This window comes from Peromyscus eremicus, chromosome 12 (assembly GCF_949786415.1).
Source record: "Peromyscus eremicus chromosome 12, PerEre_H2_v1, whole genome shotgun sequence".
Lineage (NCBI taxonomy): Eukaryota > Metazoa > Chordata > Mammalia > Rodentia > Cricetidae > Peromyscus > Peromyscus eremicus.
Window position 1 is genome coordinate 3,794,856 of NC_081428.1, and position 22,557 is coordinate 3,817,412.

Sequence of the window (22,557 nt, forward strand, 5' to 3'; positions counted from 1 at the left end):
CCCAGACTGTGCTTGCTTAAAGACCACACGTGCAAGTGTTCCGCTAGAGCTTTTCACCTCTACCTGCCAGTCTTACCGACATGATCTTAACATCCATTCCCAGGAAAGATTTGCTATGTTCCCATAGGGATACAGGGAGACATATATTTAACCATAAAAGTAAATGTTATTAAGTTTTAAAACAGAAATATTCATTTTAAAAGCACGAGCCAGCTTTTAAAAGCTCAAGTGCTAAGAATTACTCTACTGTTAACATGACCATTAGAACTGAGCATTACCCCAGGTCCCAGAGTCTCTTTCCATACCTTCTACCTTTGCCCCACCGTGTCTTACAGCCACAGCTCTACTGTACACAAAACGTGAGTCACCTGTATGCATCGTCTTCTTCCAAGTCTCATATCATCCTGATGGGGTGGGGGAAGGGAGGGAAGAGTCCAGCGGCAAAATTATAACACTGTGTGAAGAAAAACAGAGGACAATAAGATACGGTGATGCAAGACAATTACCCCTAATTGAGGAGTATCTAATATAACTACAATCTCTGAAACACAGATAAAATTTGTCAATTTAATTTACTAACATTAAAACTTACTTGGGCCGGGCGGTGGTGGCGCACGCCTTTAATCCCAGCACTCGGGAGGCAGAGCCAGGCGGATCTCTGTGAGTTCGAGGCCAGCCTGGACTACCAAGTGAGTCCCAGGAAAGGCGCAAAGCTACACAGAGAAACCCTGTCTCGAAAAAACAAAAAAAAAACAAAAAAAAAACAAACAAACAAAAAAAAAAACTTACTTGGATAATTTCTATTCATTTATCAAAATCAAGCATATAGAAAATATAACATAATCAACTATCATGAAAAAGAAAAAAAGTTTTAAAATGTGCCTATGACCAATAACCATTTCTAGGCGTCAAGTAAGTCTGAGTACTGTGCACTCTTATATAATCTATCTAAAGAAAATAAACCGTTTATGATCTTGAACAATATACACAAACCAATACAAATTTTCATTCATTTTTCACAGTGACTTCCTAACAAGGCAGAGGTACTAAGAGCTACCTGTAGGAAGGACAACATGTCAATCTACCAATATTATTTGTAGATTAAATTCAGAGACATTTTTCATGCAGTTATCCTGCCCATACATAACCCTTCCCTTGCTCCCCAGGTGGTCCATTTTAACTTTCTAAGAGGCCCGCCTGTCTACTGATCCACTGGTAACTTCGTGACTGCTGAGATAATTCCACGATGACCAAATCTCACGGCTATCAATGGCGAACACACAGGACAGGGGAGAAGCCAAGACCAACAGGCTGAAGAGTAACTTACAAGGGATACAGTGAAATCCCACGACCATTCCAAAGGAAGCACGATTGTTTATGCTGGCCTACTTCTCAAGGCAGCTAAACTAACTAACTAACTAATTAATTAGTAAGCCTAGTGATTCCTAAGATGGGCTTGTTTGCTAACCTCTAAAAAGTTTTTTAGCCGGGCGGTGGTGGCACACACCTTTAATCCCAGCACTCAGGAGGCAGAGGCAGGTGGATCTCTGTGAGTTCGAGGCCAGCCTGGGCTACAGAATTGAGTTCCAGGAAAGACGCAAAGCTACACAGAGAAACACTGTTGGGGGGGGGGGGTTTTAAATAATTTATTTATTGTCTTACTGCATTGGTATTTGTCTGCTTGTTTATCTGTGAGGGTATTGGATTCCTTGGAACTGGAGTTACAGACAGTTGTGAGCTGCCATATGGGTGCTGGGAATTGAACTCAGGCCCTCTGGAAGAGCAGCAGGTGCTCTTTAACCACAAAGTTTTTAAAGAAAGTATATGCGCCGGGCGGTGGTGGCGCACGCCTTTAATCCCAGCACTCGGGAGGCAGAGCCAGGCGGATCTCTGTGAGTTCGAGGCCGGCCTGGGCTACCAAGTGAGTTCCAGGAAAGGCGCAAAGCTACACGGAGAAACCCTGTCTCGAAAAACCAAAAATAAAAACAAAAAAAAAAAAAAAAAAAAAAAGAAAGTATATGCAAAGAAACAAACCAACAAGCACAGAGATACTGTTAGTCACAGGCACTACAGACTGTGAGAGAGGAAAGACAAAAACCTGTCTGCTCTAAAAACTGTCCCGGCAAGTTGTCCTTTGTGTGCTGTCGGAGCTCCTACTGCAGCCTGCCATTCCCTGCACTGGACATAGAGACTCCCCCAGCCAACCCCCTTCATAACCCTTTTCTCCAACATATTGTACATTCTCAAATTACCATCCAAAGGGCTTACTGTCTGAGAGCAGTCCATTACTCCAGGTAAACTACAAAAAAAAAAAGATCATCTAGACTGAAACAACTTATATCAATAACTGTAACTCAACAAATAGTGCTAATTAGCCCAAATGAACTTATTAGTAGAAATCCAAATAATGCTACAAAATAATAAGAAAACTAAGTCAGAATTTTTTAGGCAAGTGGGAGATATATATATATTTAATATATATATTTATATTCTCCATTTATTGTTGCCAAATATTTTGTTTTTCACTTATTTCTCCTACTTTTGAACTCTAAGGTTAAAAGTCCAACTCTGTCCTCCCAACAGCAGCAAAAGGAAACACTTCACTGGATGAGCGGTCTGCTCGGGACAGGTGGTTGAATTTCTGAATTAGTTTTACATTGCAAACTGCCTATTCTGAAATCACTGCCTGTATTCCTGACCTCCTGCCAAAGGACAGCCTTTCCAGGTGAGACAGACACTGCTGCTACCAAGACACACCCCAGCCAAGGGGCACCAGTCCTCAAGACAAGGCTAGGTTCACAGCAAGGTGAATGGTTAGGTGCATGGCTAGGCGTATGATTAGGTGCACGGCTAGGTGTATGGTATGGCTAAATGCATGGCTAGGGGAGTAAAGGAACAATAAAAGTAACCCAATAGCTGCTTCTAAAGACAACTGAATCAGTGAAATTAAATATTTTTGCTTCATATAGTTATAGCTGTCAAATGGTCAGTCTTTGAACTTCTAACATGGACTACAAGAACAGAGAAAGGACCAATTCAGTTTCTGGCTCTGAACTACATTTATAGCCACACTTTAGCCTTTACTTCATACTGTTCACCTGTAACATTTGCAATGTTACTTATAAATTGAATAGTTTCAACATAAATAGATGACACTTCTACTGCCATAGAAGTCCTTATAAGATTGGATCAAGGGGCTGGAGAGATGGCTCAGAGGTTAAGAACACTGGCTGTTCTTCCAGGAGACCTGGGTTCAATCCCCAGCACCCACATGGCAGCTCACAACTATGGTGATATTTTATTTGTACTGAAATGTGATTTTATTTGTATGTTAATAAATAAAGTTGCCTGGGGGTCAGAGCTAACAGCAAGCCATAGCAGAAGCTGGGCAGTGGTGGTGCACGCCTTTAATCCCAGCACTTGGAAAGCAGAGCTAGGCAGATCTCTGTGTGTTCAAGGATACAGCCAGCATGGAGATACAAGCCTTTAATCTCAATACCAACCATAGAAGACCTGGAGGTCTGTACAGACAGGAGGTCATGTGGTTGGGTTTACAACCAATGAGAAGGCAGAACAAAAAGTCAATAAAAAGGACAAACACACAGGAAGTAGCTCTCTTGCGGAGGGAAGGACAGGAGCAGCAGCAAAGGGTAAGGTTTTTAGCACTTAGCTATTATTCTGACCTCTTGGGCTTTCATCTCTGCATTGGCTCTGTGTTTCGTATTTAACAAGACGGTTACATCTACACACAACTGCCTGTAACTCCATCTCCAGCGGATCTGACACTCACACAGACATACCTGCCAGCAAAATACAAATGCCTAAAATAAAATAAATACATCATTTAAAAAAAAAAAAAGACTGGACCAAACAAGGTCTCAGCATTCTTTTCTTCGTTTCATTTTACTCATGTTAAGTGTAGGAGTTTGGCCTGCAAGTATACCTGTGCATCATGCACATCCCAGTGCCTGGGAGGCCAGAAGAGGATATAACAAGTTGTGAGCTACTACCTGGGTGCTGAGAACTGAAGCTGGGTCCTCTGCAAGAACAACTAGTTCTCTTACCTGCTGAGTCACTGCTCCAGCCTCCAGTACTCTTTTTATTAGAAGTTGATAAAAACTGAGGTACTATTTATTCACTACTGATTTAAACATCTAAAGGTAAAAACACAATTTGGCACCTTTTAGAAACATCACGCACTAGTCAGTATTCACTTGAAAAGTAGCCCTTAGGGAAGGCTAACATGTATCTACAAGTCACAAAACTTGCTCTTGGTTTTCCTATCACCTAACCATCACATACTGAGGAAAAGAATCTACACACTAAGACTTCCACTGCAAGTAAGTCCAAACACCAATGGGCAGTCTCGCTTCAGATAGGATTTCCTTTTTCAAGAGCCTTAACACATGGACAGTCATTTTTTTTTTTAATTTCAGAAAAATACAGATAGTCAATTTGTCCCTCTTCCCTGATAAATGAAAGCATTCTCAAGCTGTGGAGGATAACAGTAAACACTAAGGAAAACCATGCACAATCCCTACAAAAGGAACTTCTGGTTCTCACGATCTTTTAGTATTTTTCAGCTCACATTCTGACAATAGCTATTAATACCCTATGATCAATTCAAGAACTCATCTTAAGTGGTTTTCTGAAGCTAAACTTGCAAACTACTCTAGTTGTCTGAGAAATCACCGAGTAAAATTAACCTACAGCTTATCTTCAGAATGGTAGCAGGCTGTGGAGCACATGGTGTGTGTTGGGAGGTTCTGAGCTTAGCACCTGGCTGTCAGTCTCTAAGACTAGTTAGTGAGCAGCAGTGCCCATCTGCTGGTGCTTATAAAGGCAACCCTGGGCAGCCAGCATGCACAGCAAGGCTATGACTTCGAGAAGCAGTCAGGCTCTAGTGAGGTCAGATCAAACCAGGGGCCAGTGAACTCAACATCAGGTACAAAGCCTTCGTTGATGCCACAACAGTTTGTAATGACACCAAGCTAAAAAGTGTCTCTAACTCCAAATCACTAAGAAGAAGGAAGCTGCTACAAAAGGCAGACAGATGAGCCAACATGGTGCACAACCCAGCCCAGCACTCAGAGGCACAGGTAGGTGGATCTCTGTGAGTCCCAGGCCACTGGAACCCCACAACACGGCCTGGTCACAACAACAACAAAAGCAGATTTTTAAAACATCATCATGTAAAGAGTTTCAAAAAGTAATTAGGTACCATTTTATTAAACTTAGTGCAAATGCAGTTTTCTGTTGTTCTCTAATTGTACCTATGTAATCTCTATGTCATGGTTTATAACTACTTCATAAATAATTTTAATCTATATGAAAAAATATGATGTACCATGGAATTTAAAGGGACAATTTAGGTGGTTCCAAAGGTGAAAATAAGCAAAGCTAGTTAAGTATAAAACATGTTAAATTTGGGCGAGAGAGATAGTCAGCGGCCAAGCACACTTGCTGTTCTTGCAGAAGGTCTGGGTTCAATTCTCAGCACCCAAGTGGAGGCTCCCAGCCATCGAACTCCGGTCCCAGGGGCTCTGACAACCTCTGCTAACTTTGAAAGGCTCCAAGCAGCACATGGTGCACATACATACATGCAGGCAAAATACTCAAACATCTAAAACAATTAAATATAAAAAAAGAAAGATCTAAAATGTTGTTCCACGAATTAAAGCTATGATCCCCAAATAAACATCCTACAAACTCACGGACACAACAGATCAAAGTGGCAGAAGAAACCAAAGTCTTCGCCATGTAACTTGAGAAGTCGATTTTCCAAAATTACACTAGGTAAATGATTAAAAGGGAAACAAAGAACTGTCACTGTTTGATACTTAACACAGAAGGAAAGATAACCCCATCTCTAACTCCCAATAAGACGATCAAGTGGTGTGACAGAAAAAACAGCCACACTGACAGAGAAGGACTTCAAGTGAGACCCTGAGAAACAAGAACAGTTATCAAAACCTCCAGAAAACAATCACAGCCCTTGTTTTTAAAGCAAAACCCAAAAGATTGCAGGATGGGCTACCATGCCAACATTATTAATGACTACAGAAAAGGCACGTTTGCTGACACACACTGCACACCCACCACTCTGCTCACATGTTATCAGACAAGGAAGTAGCCTCACTTTCGATTTACAGATGTGGGAAGTAAGGGTCAAGGAGACTAGCAGGTCAAAGGCCCCACCATTAATGAACTCTAGTCATGTGCCAAAGTTCTCCACACCTCACGTTGCTTCCCATTAAATCATGAAATGGTTGAGAAAATTACAAAAATACAAGCATCTGTCCAAGTGTGACTTTAGACCTTGTTCGATCTCAAACATGAAAGAAAAAAGTTCTACAGTAATAAATTAGTACGTAAAAAAAAGTTTAACATTCAGGAAATGGAATATTAACTGTCCCCAAACTAGTAATGAAATTTTAATTCAAACATATAACAGACTGCCACATTCTCCTATACCTAAAAATAATAATAATAATAACAACAACAATAATAATAATCAGCAAATGAAAAGAAAAAGGGTAGGGATAAAAAGCCAATGATGGCACTAGACAACTAAACAATCAACAAGTACTACAAGCATGGGTCGTGGATTGTTCTATTCCAACAGCACCCTGGAATGAGGAATAGCTGAAGATGAGCAACTAAAGTGTATGTTAAAAAGTGTGGGGTTGCCCCAGAAATTGTGGGAACAACAGATTCCTAACCTAAGCACTAGGGAGAAGGTTAAACTATTTCAACAAATCAAACGAAGTTTTAACTCAGCCTCTAGAACCTATTTGGCCCCAAAATTAAATCAGGCACTAAGTATCTAGACACAGCAACAAATAAATACAGCAAGGAGGAGGAAAAGGGCCTAATGCAAACCATCTACTAAATGCATAATCACTGAGGACCCTGGTCTACAGAATGCGGGTGGGGAGACTTCAACAGTGTCAGTAAGTATGAAGGGACACTAACAGACACCCTGCCATTAACTCCAAATCCGTGATCTACCCATAGTACCCGCTCTGCTCACTGCCCTAGGTCTTCTCAGTCCAGGCATCTGCACATTCAGATGGAATTTCCAGTCTATTAATGTATTGTTCTCTTTGATTCTGAATTCAGACCACAACGCTTTTGAGGACCCTAACTGTCATTACCAGAGTGACAGTATATAAAGGAGATGCCAGGAAAGCGCTCTACCATACGCACATACAGAAGTCCCAGGTGGCTCTCTTCTAGCTCAAATCTCTCCAGAGTTCAAGGCCCACATTTCCAACAGCCCAGTGAACTCAAATTTCACTGCACAAGGTATCTTTTTAACTCACTTAACCTCCATTAATTAATTACCTAATAATTATTTAATTAATCACTATCATATCCGTTGTTACACATGAGAAAACAAAGGTCCCCAAAATTAAGTCACCCCAAATCAGACATTAGCATGGTAAAGACATTCAGTTTCATACTCAAAACCACTGCTCTTAGGTCGTGTTAAACTGACTTTACCATTTCCCACCACTTGCCTTACTTGAAAACACGGACGGAAGGACAAGGAAGAACGCCATCTCCTGTATTCTCCACCTTGGTTAGTGAATGTCACCACCAGCCTCGTATCTCAAACAAAACTCTTATCACCCAGGCCTCTGTCCTTTACCTTACAGCACATTCAACCCCTCACATCTTGGGGTAGATTTCACATCAAGAGTGAGGCCTTTCAAACCGGCCCCTTGTCCATCGCTATCTTGGCCAAGGTCCTCATTCCCGTTGGACATATTGCTCATATCTTTTGACCTACTATAGTGCATTCTCATCGCATAGAAGCCAAGTCTCATCCTTAGAAACCAATCATGCCATCAAATCCAATCCTGTCATGTATAATTACATTGTTCAGAAGGTAGAACTGCTTAAGGCTATTCTCTATTTAAAATTTAAAAATCTTTCTACCATTTTTATATGATTTTTAAAGGGTATTAAATATAAAAAGGAAACTAAAATTTGACTGTCTGCAGCTTAGTGACGCTGTTTCTGCTCCTTTTGTGTATCTTTGTGTCTAGAATTTACTTGCAAGGTTAGTGAATGCCTCAGCAATAAAGAATACATGCTGACTACTTTTGCAGAGGACCTAAGCTTGGTTCCCAGCACCCACTTAGGGAGGCTCACAATCCCGCATATCAAGTTCCAGGGGATCCAACATCCTCTTCTGGCTTCCACGGGCACCTGGCATACGTGGCATAAACACAATCAGACACAACAAAAAATGAAAAAGTAAATTTTAAAACTTTACAGAATATATCTGCATTGTAGTCAATAGGTTCACACTGTTCTGCTGAACAGACCTGGGTGCAGTTAAGCAAACACCCCCTGGGCACTACATAGGTGGTTTCCACTTTTTCACTACTATGAAATTTTGAAACTTGGTGCCTGTTTTTTTACTCATCTTCTAGCAGGAATTAAGGGGAAAGCAGTACGAACAGAAGACACATAGCTAAGTCTTTTAAACTTCTCCCACTGCCATGCCTGCTTACAGACACCAACTACAAATGATGTGCTCCAACCTTCTCTTACCTACTAGACCCTAAGAACTTAAAAGACATGACAGATGGCCTGTAGGTTCTCTGTATTCAAACAAGGTTCAGAGAGTTTTATGCAATCTATTGTTGTATTTTCCTCCCTAATCTGAACACCTACGGTAATCACTTGTATATCTATTTCCTAAACAAAGCATTACCTATCAAACAGTAGGCATTTAGAAAGAACGTGTTCAAACATAGCCTATAAGCCTTTCTCAAACCCAGTTTCTAAGACAGGCATATATATATTGTCCAACTCTACCCTGACTGCACTGGTTTTTCTAAATAAGATGGTCTAAAAGTACAATAGAGTCACACATATAATTTTTATATATAAAGTGTTATATATAATTAATTTACATTGGGGCATGCATGTACACTTAGTTGGCTATATATACTTTTATACACATATAGTTATGTGTAAGTTTAATAATCAATTGCTTTTATTTATCTTAGTTCTTAAGAAATAGAGAAAAACAAGACCCAGAAATTAACAAAAACGGTGTTGTTAGCCACTTACATCTCTAAAAAGCCATTAGTGAGAGTGCAATTTACTTTCCGTGCTACATTTTTACAGAAAAATGCTACTGTAACAGCACTTTGGAAGCTGCTTCTGCTCCAAGTGCTGACTCCCCACTTGGGTCTACAGGGTAACTAAAGCAGCAGGCAACCATGGCACCTCAGCCTTTGTTTTATAGCCGGCTCCTCTGAGTCACCTAATTAGCGCTGCATGTAGACATGTTAATTACTCAGAGTGTGAGTCTAAAAGCTGGTGATTCCTAACCTATCTCATTCCTTCAAGATGAGAAGGAGCAAAAGGAAGAGTAACTGAGGCATCTTACTGGATGCTTTTTACTATGATCTGTTCCAGACTTCTCTCCTGAACTCCAAGTCACCAGGACTCAAGAAAAACACAGCACCCCAAACCTCCTTCCCCAGAGAAAGCAATTATCCAGGAAGGAAAAGCTGTCCCCTGGAGAGTAATCAGTCCAAAGAACCAACTTGTCCTATCCCCAAATGCGGTAGGGACTTCTGATCACCCGACATGATCAGAACTGAGGCAATTATCAACTGAGCCATACCGCCACCAAGACCACTTAATTATACTTCCCTACCTCTCTTCAAATCTAACATTCTTTACAGTGGTCCAAAGACAGACTTGGGGTTACTGGCCATCCCTCTAAATTTCTCTTTCCCATGTGATGCTGTTTAAAGCTCCTCTCTCTACTCCTTGATATCACTCAATTAGCATGTGCTCTGACAGGTGGTCTTGCTGTGGGATGTCTTTCTGTATGCTGTGAACATGTGTTGCTCCCACTGGTTAATAAATAAAGTTGCATTGGCCTATGGCAGGGCAGGATGGAGCTAGTTGGGAAAATCCAAGAGAGATAGTGAGAGGATAAAGGACAGTGGGGGGAGACGCCAGCACACCACCAAAGGAGCAACAAGATGCCAGCAGACCAATCACCCTACACAAGCAGGCCACGTGGCAATATATAGATTAATAGAAATGGGTTGAGTTAAGTTATAAGAACTAGCTAACAAGAAGCCTGACCCAAGGCCATACAGTTTATAAGTAATAGAAGCCTCTGTGTGTTTACTTGGGACCAAGCAGCTGGGGGACATGGGTGGGAGAGATTCGTCCTGACTGTGGGCCAGGCAGGACCACAGAAACTTCTGGCTACATTTGGCAACCAACATGGTAGCAAGAATTTCTACCCAAAACCTGAGAAAGCTTTAAAAAAAGGGGAGGGGGTCTAAAATGGAGCCAAGAGCAGCTTCCTAGTTGTGTCTCTCAGGCAAGCCATGGTGTATGGGCTTGAGCTACAGTCTGGATGTTCACGGCATGTGGGCTTGACCACCAAGGTACACAGAGGTGTCTCCAAGCCACGAAGCATGCTGCCTGGCAATTTAGCTTTTGCTAGTACAGACCAAAAAAAGAAAGAAAGAAAGAAGGAAAGGAAAGGAAAGGAAAGGAAAGGAAAGGAAAGGAAAGGAAAGGAAAGGAAAGGAAAGGAAAGGAAAGGAAAGGAAAAGGAAAGGAAAGGAAGGAAGGAAAGGAAAGGAAAGGAAAAGGGAAAGGAAAGGGAAAGGGAAAGGGGAAAGGAAGGAAAAAGGAAAAAGGAAAGGAAAGGAAAGGAAAGGAAAGGAAAGGAAAGGAAAGGAAAGGAAAGGAAAGGAAAGGAAAGGAAAGGAAAGAAAAGGAAAGGAAAGGAAAAAGGAAAGGAAAGGAAAAAGGAAAGGAAAGGAAAGGAAAGGAAAAAGGAAAGGAAAGGAAAAAGGAAAGGAAAGGAAAGGAAAGAGGGAGGGAGGGAGGGAGGGAGGGAAGAAGAGAGAGAGAGAGAGAGAGAGAAAAGGTTTCTGTGCTACAAAGTGCTTGCTGGAGGCAGAGACTCACTGCTTCCCGGGAGTTGGCAGTAGGCATACTTCTGCCGTGTTGGGAAGCTGAGGTGGGCAGAGTCAGAAGTCAAGGCTGCTACATTGGTCCTAGCCACGTAGCTTAGCAGTTTACAACCTCTCCTGGTCAGAGAAGGATTATAGATTCACAGTAAGACAGATTCAGATGGAACAACACTCTAAATGGTTTACAGCGTGTGTAAAAATGTACGTAGGCTTGGAAGAGAGAGGAAAAGGAGTATATGCAGTTATACAAAGAAACAGTTTTAAAAAATAAAGTCTTTAAAGAGACAGTAAAAGTAATATAAAAGTTAAGCCACATAAAGATTGGAAATTACACAGTCTGGGTTGTGTTGTCTTTGGGATTTTTAACTGGAGAGAGACATTTGATTGTAGGGGCTACTCGGTTAAACCAATGTATATTTTAAAGGTATCTTGACTTCAAAAATTGGGTCTAAGGATACGTTTCTTTAGAAAAGAGATCTGCTTTTGTTTCCACAAAGGAGGAGAACCTGTGGATTGCTTCCAGGCTAATATGGTTTGATCAACCAAGACGCCCTGAAAGGCAAGATTTAACTATAATTCTTCATTTTCTCAGGATCCCCTAAGATTGCCAGCACCCCCACTAGCAAGAAGTAGTATGAACAGCTATACCCAAATTCCCAAAATAATGTTTATAAGTGTTTGGTTTTATTGAAAGGGGGTTGATTATAAATGCAATCTCTAAAGAAGAAAAGGGGATATAGATATGATAGGATAAAACGGTAGACTATTGAATCTACTTTTAAAGAGCAACAACTTGTTTGAAATGTTTTACATTGCTATGGATTTTGGTTTATTGATACAAATTTAAAGTTAATTTTGTTATACTATATATATATATATGTGTGTATTTCTATTCTTGCTTACGGTACATTTATGTAACTCATTTAAAATTGTAATATATAATTAAAAATACAAAATAATTAGTCATTTATGATAATCAAACTTATAATCATGTTAATTAAGTTTTCTGGGTATACATAGGTGTATTTCAACTAGGTAGGTAATCTTTAAACACTTCAAAGACCTACAGAATATGGCATTTAAAATGTTTTAAAAACTTGCGTTGAGTTAAGTTATAAGAGCTAGCTAACAAGAAGCCTGACCCAAAGCCATACAGTTTATAATAATACAGTTTATAATAATAATGCTTCGTGGCTTGGAGACACCTCTGTGTACCTTGGTGGTCAAGCCCACAAGCCTCCATGTGTTTACTTGGGACCAAGCAGCTGGGAACACAAGTGGGAGAAATCTGCTCTGACAGCAGGGCCGGCAGGACCAGAGAAACTTCCGGCTACATGGTCTAGCTTAGTCTAGCTCCTGGGACTCCTGGAGCAGAAGCTCCTGTTCTAACACCCCCCTCCTCCCTTCCTTCCATGTGATTCAAGCCTGTGTTTGTACTTTCAGAAACCCTACTAGTGTTCTCTGACAGTCTTGATTCTCTTCCCCCTCAGTCCTAAGCTCGGGTGATTATCTCCCTGACCTCTCTCCTCCATTCGCTCCACTACACAACTTTCCCACCAAAAGGAATGTCTGAATTGCGTTTCCTGCTTGTGACCTGGTGTCAGGCCTGCAGGCTGCTGGACTTCCACTTCCCCAGCTCTCTGTGCCCAAACCCACATGTGGGGGTCTGCATCTCTAGTCCCAGCACTGCCATGTTCTCACGGCCTTCACCAGTCACTGATGACATCTTTACTTCCTGAGTGTGTGCATGTGTTTGGTGTGGAAGACCTCAAACTCACTGTGTAACACAGGCTGGCCTAAAACTTGTAGCACTCTTCCTGCCTCAGCCTCCCAGTGTTGTGATTACAAGTATGTGCTACCAAGTGTGGCTTCTACCAGCTATTTTAAAGGCAGCTATACCACGACTCCATCTACTGTAAACAATTTTAATGAAGACCATAAATTTTTTGACTGTCAGGGGTTGTATTAACAGCTCAGTGGTTAAGGGCATTTGCAGTTGTTGCAGAGCACCTAAGTTCAGTTCCCAGTACCCACATGGCAGCTCACAACCACCTGAAACTCCAGTTTCAGAGTATGCAACACGTCTTCTGATCTCCATGGGCTCCTGCACACACGTGACACACATACATACACTCAAGTACATACATAATGTACATAAAATTCTTGAACTGTTGCAAGCTATCCCATTGCCTTTCCACTCTTCTCTCCATGCCCGTTTTCATCACTCTGACCCGGGTCCGTCCTTTACTGGAGGCAGTAACAATGATCTCTAGAATGACGTAGCTCCTGGGCATGATGGCGTGTCAACACTACAAGTGGTTCTTCAAACCAAACTCCATGATGCACATCAGAGATTCTGATTCAAGAAACAAGGGATCATTCAAACTCTGTTTCTGTGATCCCCAGGACCGACCCTCCAGCCTCCTGCACATTAGGCAGACATTCATCCATTGTTGAGCTATGACTGTAATCCCAGGCCTCTTTTTATTTTCTTTAAATTTTCTGTTGGTACAGGGTCTCACTGAGTTGCCCAGGAGGACCCTGAAGTCACTCTGTAGCCTGATCTTCCTGCTTTATCCCCCCCCCCCCCCCCGCAAAGAGCAGGGTTACATAGTGGATTTGGACACCAGACACACTCCAGATTCCTTCTGCGCAAAGCTGAGATGGGGGGCTACCCTATTACTTTTCCAGGTTCATCATGCATATGGCTGCTACATACATGTATTTTCAATAACAAATGACTTCCCATCCAGATTTAACCTTCTGTAACTGACAGCCATCATGTCTCACATATTAGATGTATTTCCCTCCTTCTGCACTGAGCCCTTCCCCAAGCTAAACTTTGTTGCTTCTTTACCTAGTATCTATTCATCTTCAACTCCCACATCCAGCTTCTGAATAAGCATTACCTATCATCGTGTTCCAGGGACTGTTGTACACTCAGCACAGTAACATCCACCACTGGGTGAAAAGTGCTGCTTGGTCTCCCAGACATCCAGTGAACAGACTGAACACTGGAATGACAAGACTGGAATGTGGGGAGAGGGGAAGTTGAGGGGAAAGGGAACTCTAAAGCATATGCAGGTGCTATCTGTCTATTTAAAACGAACTATCTAAGAACCAGCATGATATATACAAACACAGCCGCCTCCAAAGAGAACCCTCTCCACTTTCTGTTGTCAAAAATGAATTTTTAATTTTTGTCTTCTGACAAAACAAAATCTTATACTTTAAAGCTTTCACCTATAATTTTACTATCAATGGAACTTTTGTGGAAATGAGGTGGTACTGTCATAATCCTAACACAGTCACTTATTAATGTCACCAAGTCTATGCTTCCAATTCCACTAGCCTCAACTAATTTAAACATTCCATTTCAGGGACCTGGTTCAGTCCTGTAGCACAGGCACTGCTCCCAGGCATGACACCCTCCACTTGTAAAATGGAGTTTGCTTTCTTGTTTTAAGATGGCCTTCAGTCAAAACTTCAAACATAGTATGACTGTCACTCTCAAGTCTCCATATAAAGCCAGCTGATCTATAATAGATGAAAAATAGTAAAATAAGAAAGGAAAGAAGGTCTGGGGGAAAAAAACTTTCAGCAGCATCATAATTATCACTCCCTCTCCTTAAGCAGAAAAAATATTCCTAAAGGCACTGGAAATTTATCCATTTCAAAGAGTAATTCGTGATAAACTATCCTACTAACTCCCAACCCTTAGTCATAAATCATCTCCTGAACTCCTCTGTGCCAATATAAATTCCAACTGCTTGTATTTCTTGGTTTGGGTTTGTTCTTTCTTTGCTTAAGCTATACAAACTACAAAACCCTCTTTAGAGACAGGCTTCATGCTTCAGCTCCATTTCCAAGTCAACATCAATACTCTCAATCACTCAAGTCTCAATTAATTCTGTGCTCAAACCTCATGCTTTATTCTCAATACATGATCTCTGATGTGTACACAGTGCACACAAATACTGTCAAAAGTAAGTTCACCACACTCCTCAAGGTGTAGCACTGACCCACATTTTGTTTATCTGTGTGTATGGTGTGTGTGTGTGTGTGTGTGTGTGTGTGTGTGTGTGTGTGTTCGCGCCAGTGGTGCTAGAGTCCAAAGGCAGGTCTTCACACTAGGTGACAAGCAGTGACTGATGAGCCAGGCCACAGCCCCACTGTGTTCTGCCTTCAATCTGCTCCTAGGAACTCATTTCACCACAGAAAGTAGGGGCTGTTTATGAAAGAGCTGGCCATTCAAAATAAAATTAGAAATTTATTTGTGCTCACCACAAAGAAATTATGGCAGATTATGGTACCCTCTATGTTACAAACAATGTGAAATAATTACATTCTTACAACTGTATGACCTGAAGGAGATAAAACTGTACATGAGAAAGGGCTCATACCTAACCTTCCTCTAGTTTTGTTTTTTTCTTCGTTTTCATCGTTTTAAGAAATCTAAGCTATTCAGGTCATCACCAAGCATTTTCTGTTTGTTGATCAATCTCAATCGCACAGCTCACAGCAATGCTGTTCAAGAATCAACTGTACTAATTCACATTACTTTTACCTTCACGTTTTCAGTCTTGTCTTCTACTTCCCACTTCCAAATCTACAATTAAGTCACAATGGACCAACACCCTTATTCCTCAAATACCACCTCTTTTGCTCTGAATGTTCCATAAGTCTTTCTTATCCACTTCTGATTGCCAAGACCATTCAAGTACACCACCAGCACTTTTTCCTTCAAAGCGTCCACCACATTCCTAAAGACATGACTGCCTACACATGGAAAATCTTTTTTGGTGCTGTTGCTGTTTTCAAGACAGGGTTTCTCTGTGTAACGGCCCTAGACGTTCTGAAACTCTCTTTGTAGATCAGGCTGGCCTCAAACTCACAGAGATCCCCTGCCTCTGTGAATGCTGGGTATAAAGTGTGTGCCACCACACCTAGCTGACATAGAAATTTGTATCCCATGATTACCTAACACCCTTCTCTGAGTTAACAGGAAAAGCCTGCTCACCTCACCTTCCAGAAGTTCAGCTTCAGCAACCACAGCTGAACAGAAACAGCAGAGAACAGAAAACCATGGTTATTAATCCATTTGCCTCCAAAGCCATCTCCACGGGTTTACTTCGTAGAAACAAGGAAGGGAGTTGTTAATAGTTACGATGAGCTGACGGGGAATGGATGCAGCTACTACGTCTCGGGTCTGTAGCTCATTCTTATACAAACAGCACAAAACCTAGTGTTTTCCAAGAGATTTACTGTTCTATAATTAGCTACTCTAGATAAACAACTAGCACTCAGAAAGCTTGGAAATAATTTCTTTTAAGTAGCAACCATCTTTTCTAAAAGGTATTTGGGGGCTGACAAGATGGTTTAGTAGATAAGGAGATAATGGACTTCTATTAGTTGCCCTCTAACTTCCAGAAAAGTGCTCACTTATACACATGCTGCACACACACAAAGAAATGTAATATATATACATATACATATATACACTAGTACGTATATGTATATGTGGTGTTTGTGTGTGTGGTGATACACTAGCGTGTATACGTATATATGTGCGTTTGTGTGTGTGGTGATACACTAGCGTGTATACGTATATATGTGCGTTTGTGTGTGTGGTGAGAGTACAATTCTCAAACTACAAAAACAAGTGACCTCCTAGACAAAAAGAGCTACAAGAACAACTTGACAACTCAGTGACATTTTACGAAGAGCTTACAAACACCAAAACTAAACAAAATCCCTCGAGGTGGGGGTGGTGGTTCCTCTTCTGGCAAAAACTGCTTAGGAAACTATTTTCCATGAGGTGTCATTTTTAATCACTAACAAAAATTTACCTACTTAAAGCTTTGATTTCGGTGACTTATTTAAAAGCATACATTTTCGTTACAAAAATATTGAACGTCAAGTTGAGGGAGCTAAGAGAAAACTCCCTTTCAGAAGTGTGAGGCAGCTGAGGTCACCTTAGTGTGCACACCCTAGTGTTAAGGTCACCCTCAGGAAAACTCCACTAGCACTCCTGATGACAATTCTCTCACCACTCCTGGTGCAGGGCACTGAAGATCTCTTTTGTTGTCTTCAGCCTCATGTACCCCAGGCTAGCCCTGAACCTATGAGGGGATGACGACCTTTTTTGGATTCTCCTGCCTCTACAGTCCTGAGTGCTGAGATTACAGATGTGTGCCACATCTGGTTTATTCATCACTGGGGATCCACCCCAGGGCTCTGTGAATGTTAGGCAAGCACACTCCCAAATGAGCTACATCTCCAGCCCTCACACTCTCTTATCATTACACAAAATCACATTTCATTTTCATCTTCATACCTTCTCAATACAGAATAGCACAATAGTCCTATTCAATAAAGATTAATTATACAGTAATGCTGAATTATCAGATTTAGAGCTGGGGGGTGGTGGTTAATTCTGACATTCAAATCAATCCTTTGCTGGACATGGTACTGAACACCTTTAACCCCCAGAACATGGGAGGCAGAGGCAGGTGGATCTCTTTGAGCCAATGCCAGTCTAGTCTATGTAGTGAGTTCTAGGACAGCCAGGGCTATAAAAAGAAACCGTGTGAATGAATGAATGAATGACTAGAAAGGGGCATGGTAAGGCAGGGAAGACAAACATTGAAAAGGCTTATGAAACCAATGTTTTAAAAGCAAGATCATCATTTTGACTGAATAGTCAAACCACTCTGCTTCACGTAAGTATGTATGAATACATGCATAACAGGAGACAAGCCTTCACCAGGATACTACCCAGAAAGCTCTAACAGCGTGTCTCCTCCCACCTAAGTACAACCAGGCCTGGCACTACTTTGCTTCAGGCACATTCACAGGGGTATAGCCCAAGACTGACAGCAATACTTCTAATCAGAGCAGTGGGACCAGGGCGCCGACCCAGCAGAAGGGAAGAAGTGGGAGGGATACGGGGTACACACTTCAACAACCCTACTACATGTGCACCTCCTGACCCCCGAGAAACAACTTCACACAGAGAAAAGACAAACAGCATCCTAAAGTCAATCCGGTCGTGACACTGTAAACTTTCACTCATCACTCAGTTCCTCAACAAATGTGAGTCAAGCACCAGATACAGAATGACATTTCCTGGCATGACAGCCCCCTCCATGGACTTTGGGGAACAAAGTGAAAAATGGGGTGGGGGTGGGTCGGGACAGGGATGACACGACACTATGATGTCAAGCCATGCTGAAGACAAGATAGACGAAGAGCACGGACTGAAACAATACAGGAACGAAACTTTCTAGACTGACAGAAAGGGTCTATCAAAAGTGAGCTTTCCAAGACTTGGCAGATGAGACCTGAGTTTTCAGTCTTTACAAAGCTTCCCAAGACCAAATCCTCACTCTTGATCCACACACAAGAATTGGTGCTGGGCAGCGGTGGCGCACGCCTTTAATCCCAGCACTCAGGAGGCAGAGGCAGGTGGATCTGTGAGTTCAAGGCCAGCCTGGTCTACAGAGCGAGTTCTAGGACAGCCAGGGCTACACAGAAACATCCTGGGAGGGAAGAGGGGGGTTGGTAAGAAGATTCAAAACTTGAACAATAAGCTGGGAATCTTGAAGTGCTAAGCTGATCAGTCAGCACAATCAAAGACTGAAGGAATAGCAACTATGAGTCTCCAAATAATTACACATGGCATCAAAGTGCAGGGCACATGGTCCCTAGGAGTCAGACTTGGCTGCAACTGGTATGCAAGCTATAGGAAGGAGCGCAGGCACAACAGAAGGAAGGAATCTAATAAGGGAGTAGCTGTTCATGGACGGCAGTCCCTCACCTGCAGAGCTTAGGACCAGGGCATTTCCCTGGCCACATTCCTGACCTGTCTGAGGCCTGTATCACTAAAGCAGTGTAGTATCCCTGCTCAACTACGCTTGCAACTAGAAGTGATTCCAACAGATTTTGGAATATGTGCACATGAGATAGCTTAGGGACCAAAGTCTAAAGATGGCATTCCTTTACACTTTTAATGTACTTTATAAACAGAACCTAAAGGTGACAATTTTTTTCTTTATAATTCTATGCTCAAAACTAAAGTTTGTACACAGTAAAGCATTAGACTTGTGGTATTATGTCAGCTCTCAAAGTCAGAAATTTTCAGATTTTGAAGCTTTTTTAGTATCAGTTTTCTGATTGTGGATGCTTAATCTGCCTAGTGTGTGACCCAGTCAGAACAGCAGTCTTAGGAAAAAGTAGTCTCTTCTACTGAGCCTATTTCCTGCCCTCACATTTTATACTCTCTGCAAATGGTCTTACAGTAAGAGCAAAACTATTCTGAAAGCCTGAATCTAGGAATCTGAATCAACACAGAATGGGGGGAGGGAATCTTTACCAATTATACATCTGACAGAGGGTTAGTATCTAGAATACACAAAGAAAGAAACCTGACCACCAAAAAAAACAAACAATCCAATTAAAATATGGAGTATAGAATCGAGTGTTCTCAAAAGATCAAACGTTAATGGTTGAGAAACACCTAAAGAATTGTTCAACATCCTTAGCCATGAGGGAAATGAAAATTAAAACTACTTTGAGATTTCATCTTACCTCAGTCAAAGTAGCCAAGATTAATTTTAAAAATGACAGCAGATGCTGGCAAGGATGTAGAGAAAAGGGAACACTTACTCATTGCTGGTGGAAGTGCAAATTGGTATAGCCACTATGGAAACTGATCTACCACAAAATCCAGCTCCATCACTCTTAGACATATACAATGAAGACTACATCTTACTACAGAGATACTTGCTCATCCATTTTCATCGCTACTCTATTCATAACAGGCAGAAACTGAAAACAGCCTAGATGTCCATCAACTGATGAATGAATAATGAAACAGTGCATTTACACATTGGAATATTACTCAGCTGTTAGGAAAACTAAAATTCTGAAATTTGCAGGTAAATGGATGGAGTAAAGACAAACATTACATGTTTTCTCTCTTATGTGGATGTTAGCATTTAAGCTTTAGATATATGTTTTCATTTAGAATATCCACAAAGGGAAAGTAACGCAGTAAGGGGCCCACAGGAAGGAGATGATCTTCCAAGGCACAGGAAATAAAGTATAACGTCCTAAAAAGATAAGGGAAACTAGCATGTGGTGATGGAGTGTGTCCCCCAGTATACTGTTTTTTCCTGAGTATCAGAGGACAGAGCCAGACACTATAGTAACATAGAAGCCAGGCAATGGTAGCACATGCCTTTAATCCTATCACTTGGGAGGCAGGGATCTGTCTGGATCTCTGTGAGTTCAAGGCCACACTCGGAACAGAACCAGGTATGATGATGTATGCCTTTAATCCCAGCACTAACCATAGAGGTCTGGAGGTCTGTACAGATAGACACGAAGTGACAGAGCTGGGCAGAAAGAGGAAGTGATGTAGCTAGGCTGAGAGAGCAAATGAGAGAACAGAACAGAAAGGTATATAGGTGTGAGTTAGACAGGAAGTAGCTTGCTTTTGGAAGCTGCGGAGTTGGTGAGGTGAGGTTAGCTGTGGCTTTTCCTATTCCTCTGATCTCTCTCAGGCTTTAACCCCAATTTCTGGCTCCGAGTTTTTACTTAATAAGACTGTTTAGCAATTCATATACAATAGAATAGTGGAACTAAATAAGGGTGGGAGAGGGGGATAAAGGAGGGAATATGGGGAGGGACAACTAACACTAAAGGCCATTTGAAAAGCCCTATGAAAGCCTACTACTGTAGAAGCTTCCTAAAATATATAAAAGAAACTTAAATAGAGTTACCATTTAACAAGGAAAGACACAGCCCCAAGTCAACATCATATGCTACCATGTAAAACCCCCAGTACAGGGTATGGGTTACATCTTGTCAAATCTTTGGCCAAAGGGGTCTCACAGGCCCCACTCCAAACATTACAAGCTACTGCCAATGCTTTTGGTTACCCTCCACAATATCAGAGTGAGGCCTTACTGGGGAAGGCACCACTATTTATGTCACTGAACATGGAGAAATCAAGCTGGTGCCCAACTAGAAGCATCTTCACCTCTTCTGACTATTATAAATAGTGCTAGAAGGAACTATACATGCTACTGGAGGAGAAAAGTAATCACGAATCTCACCTACCTACAAGAACAGCAACCTGCTCCAAGATACATTGATGTAACAGTAGCAACAAATGTTACGGGAACAACCAACCACTTTCTGATTGGATTTAAGGCCCATTCCATTCCATTCCATGAAACACAGACTTGACACTGTTAATGAGGCCAAGAACAAAACACTAGACAGGTCATGCGCCCTGGAGAAATATACTACTATTCTACTAAATAAGCACAGCAATACAATCATCCCTCGTGACACACTGCCATACCCATAATTTACTGCATTGTTTAACCATCATCACACCAACAATGTCTTACAGTAAATGATAACACAGAAACCCACAACGGGACAATGTGCAGACAGTCAGAAACCTGGGAACATTCAGCATTAAATGGGATGTCTATACGAAACTCCTCTCAAAGTTGAGGAAACTCTGTAGATGAGAGGGCAGAAACATTGTTAAGAGCCAGAGGGGTGGATAAAGCCAAGGAAGCCTTTCCAGACACAATTGGACTGATACACATATGAATTCAGAGAGACTGTGATAGCATGTACAAGGCTTGAACAAATACCATCCAGATAAAAGTCCCAGCACAGAGGACAAGTGGGCACAAAGTTCTACCTCTAATCAAGAAGCTACTTTTAAGTGGAGGAAGAAAAATCTATGTTCTCCAACGCAGTGACACTGGGTTTATGAGCCACAGTCCAGAGCAGACCTGATGCTCAGGAGTAACTGACTCCATGGCTTTCTGTGTTGTTTGTGGTTGTGGTTATGACTGAGCGCTTTCTGTCTTGGTGTGTTTTGTTTTGCTGGGGGCGAGGGGGGGAGGGGATTGTTTTGAATTTTTGTGTTTTTTTTTTTTTTTTTGAGAGAGAGATGGGTGTGTAGGAAGGTAGAGAGGATCTTGAAGGACATGGGGAGAGGAAAGAACATGATCAAAACATACTGTTTGAAATAATCTTTAAATGTAATATAGAAAAAGAACTGGAACAAGCTGGGCAGTGGTAGCATGCACCAGAGCTGTTATACACACACACACACACACACACACACACACACACACACACACACACACACTGTCTTGAAAAACCAAAAGAAAAAAAAAAAAAAAAAACAAGCTAGAGCCAAAAAATGTGGCCCACAGCCAATGGAAAGGGGATCAACAGATCAGGAGAAGACCCATGTCAGCGTGACCACTGCTAGATTTATACACTCAAAGAAACAGAAGAAATTATATTCAAAAAGTTAAAGGAAAACATGATTTTTGTTGATGGTAGTGGTTTGTTTTGCTTTTTGCTGTTTCAAGACAGGGTCTCACTATGTAGCCTTGGCTGGCCTACAACTCACTGTGTAGACCAGGCTGGCACCAAACTCATAGAAATCCTTCTATCTCTCTACCTCTATAGAGTTCTGGGATTAAAGGCAAGTATCACAACATCCAGCTAAACCATGACAACTTTTAATGTGTGACTAGATAGG

At 41.6% G+C, this 22,557-nt stretch overlaps 1 protein-coding gene across 2 annotated transcripts in view; it reads right to left on the bottom strand.

Moving 5' to 3' along the window:
- Dyrk1a (dual specificity tyrosine phosphorylation regulated kinase 1A) overlaps window positions 1–22,557 on the bottom strand; it is a 135,198-nt gene that overhangs the window by 85,983 nt on the left and 26,658 nt on the right. For both annotated transcript variants that reach the window (XM_059276794.1, XM_059276793.1), the window contains exon 2: window positions 369–454. In XM_059276794.1, coding sequence (XP_059132777.1) covers window positions 369–378 — 10 coding nt within the window. In that variant the 5' untranslated portion in view covers window positions 379–454. The remainder of the gene's footprint in view (window positions 1–368; window positions 455–22,557) is intronic.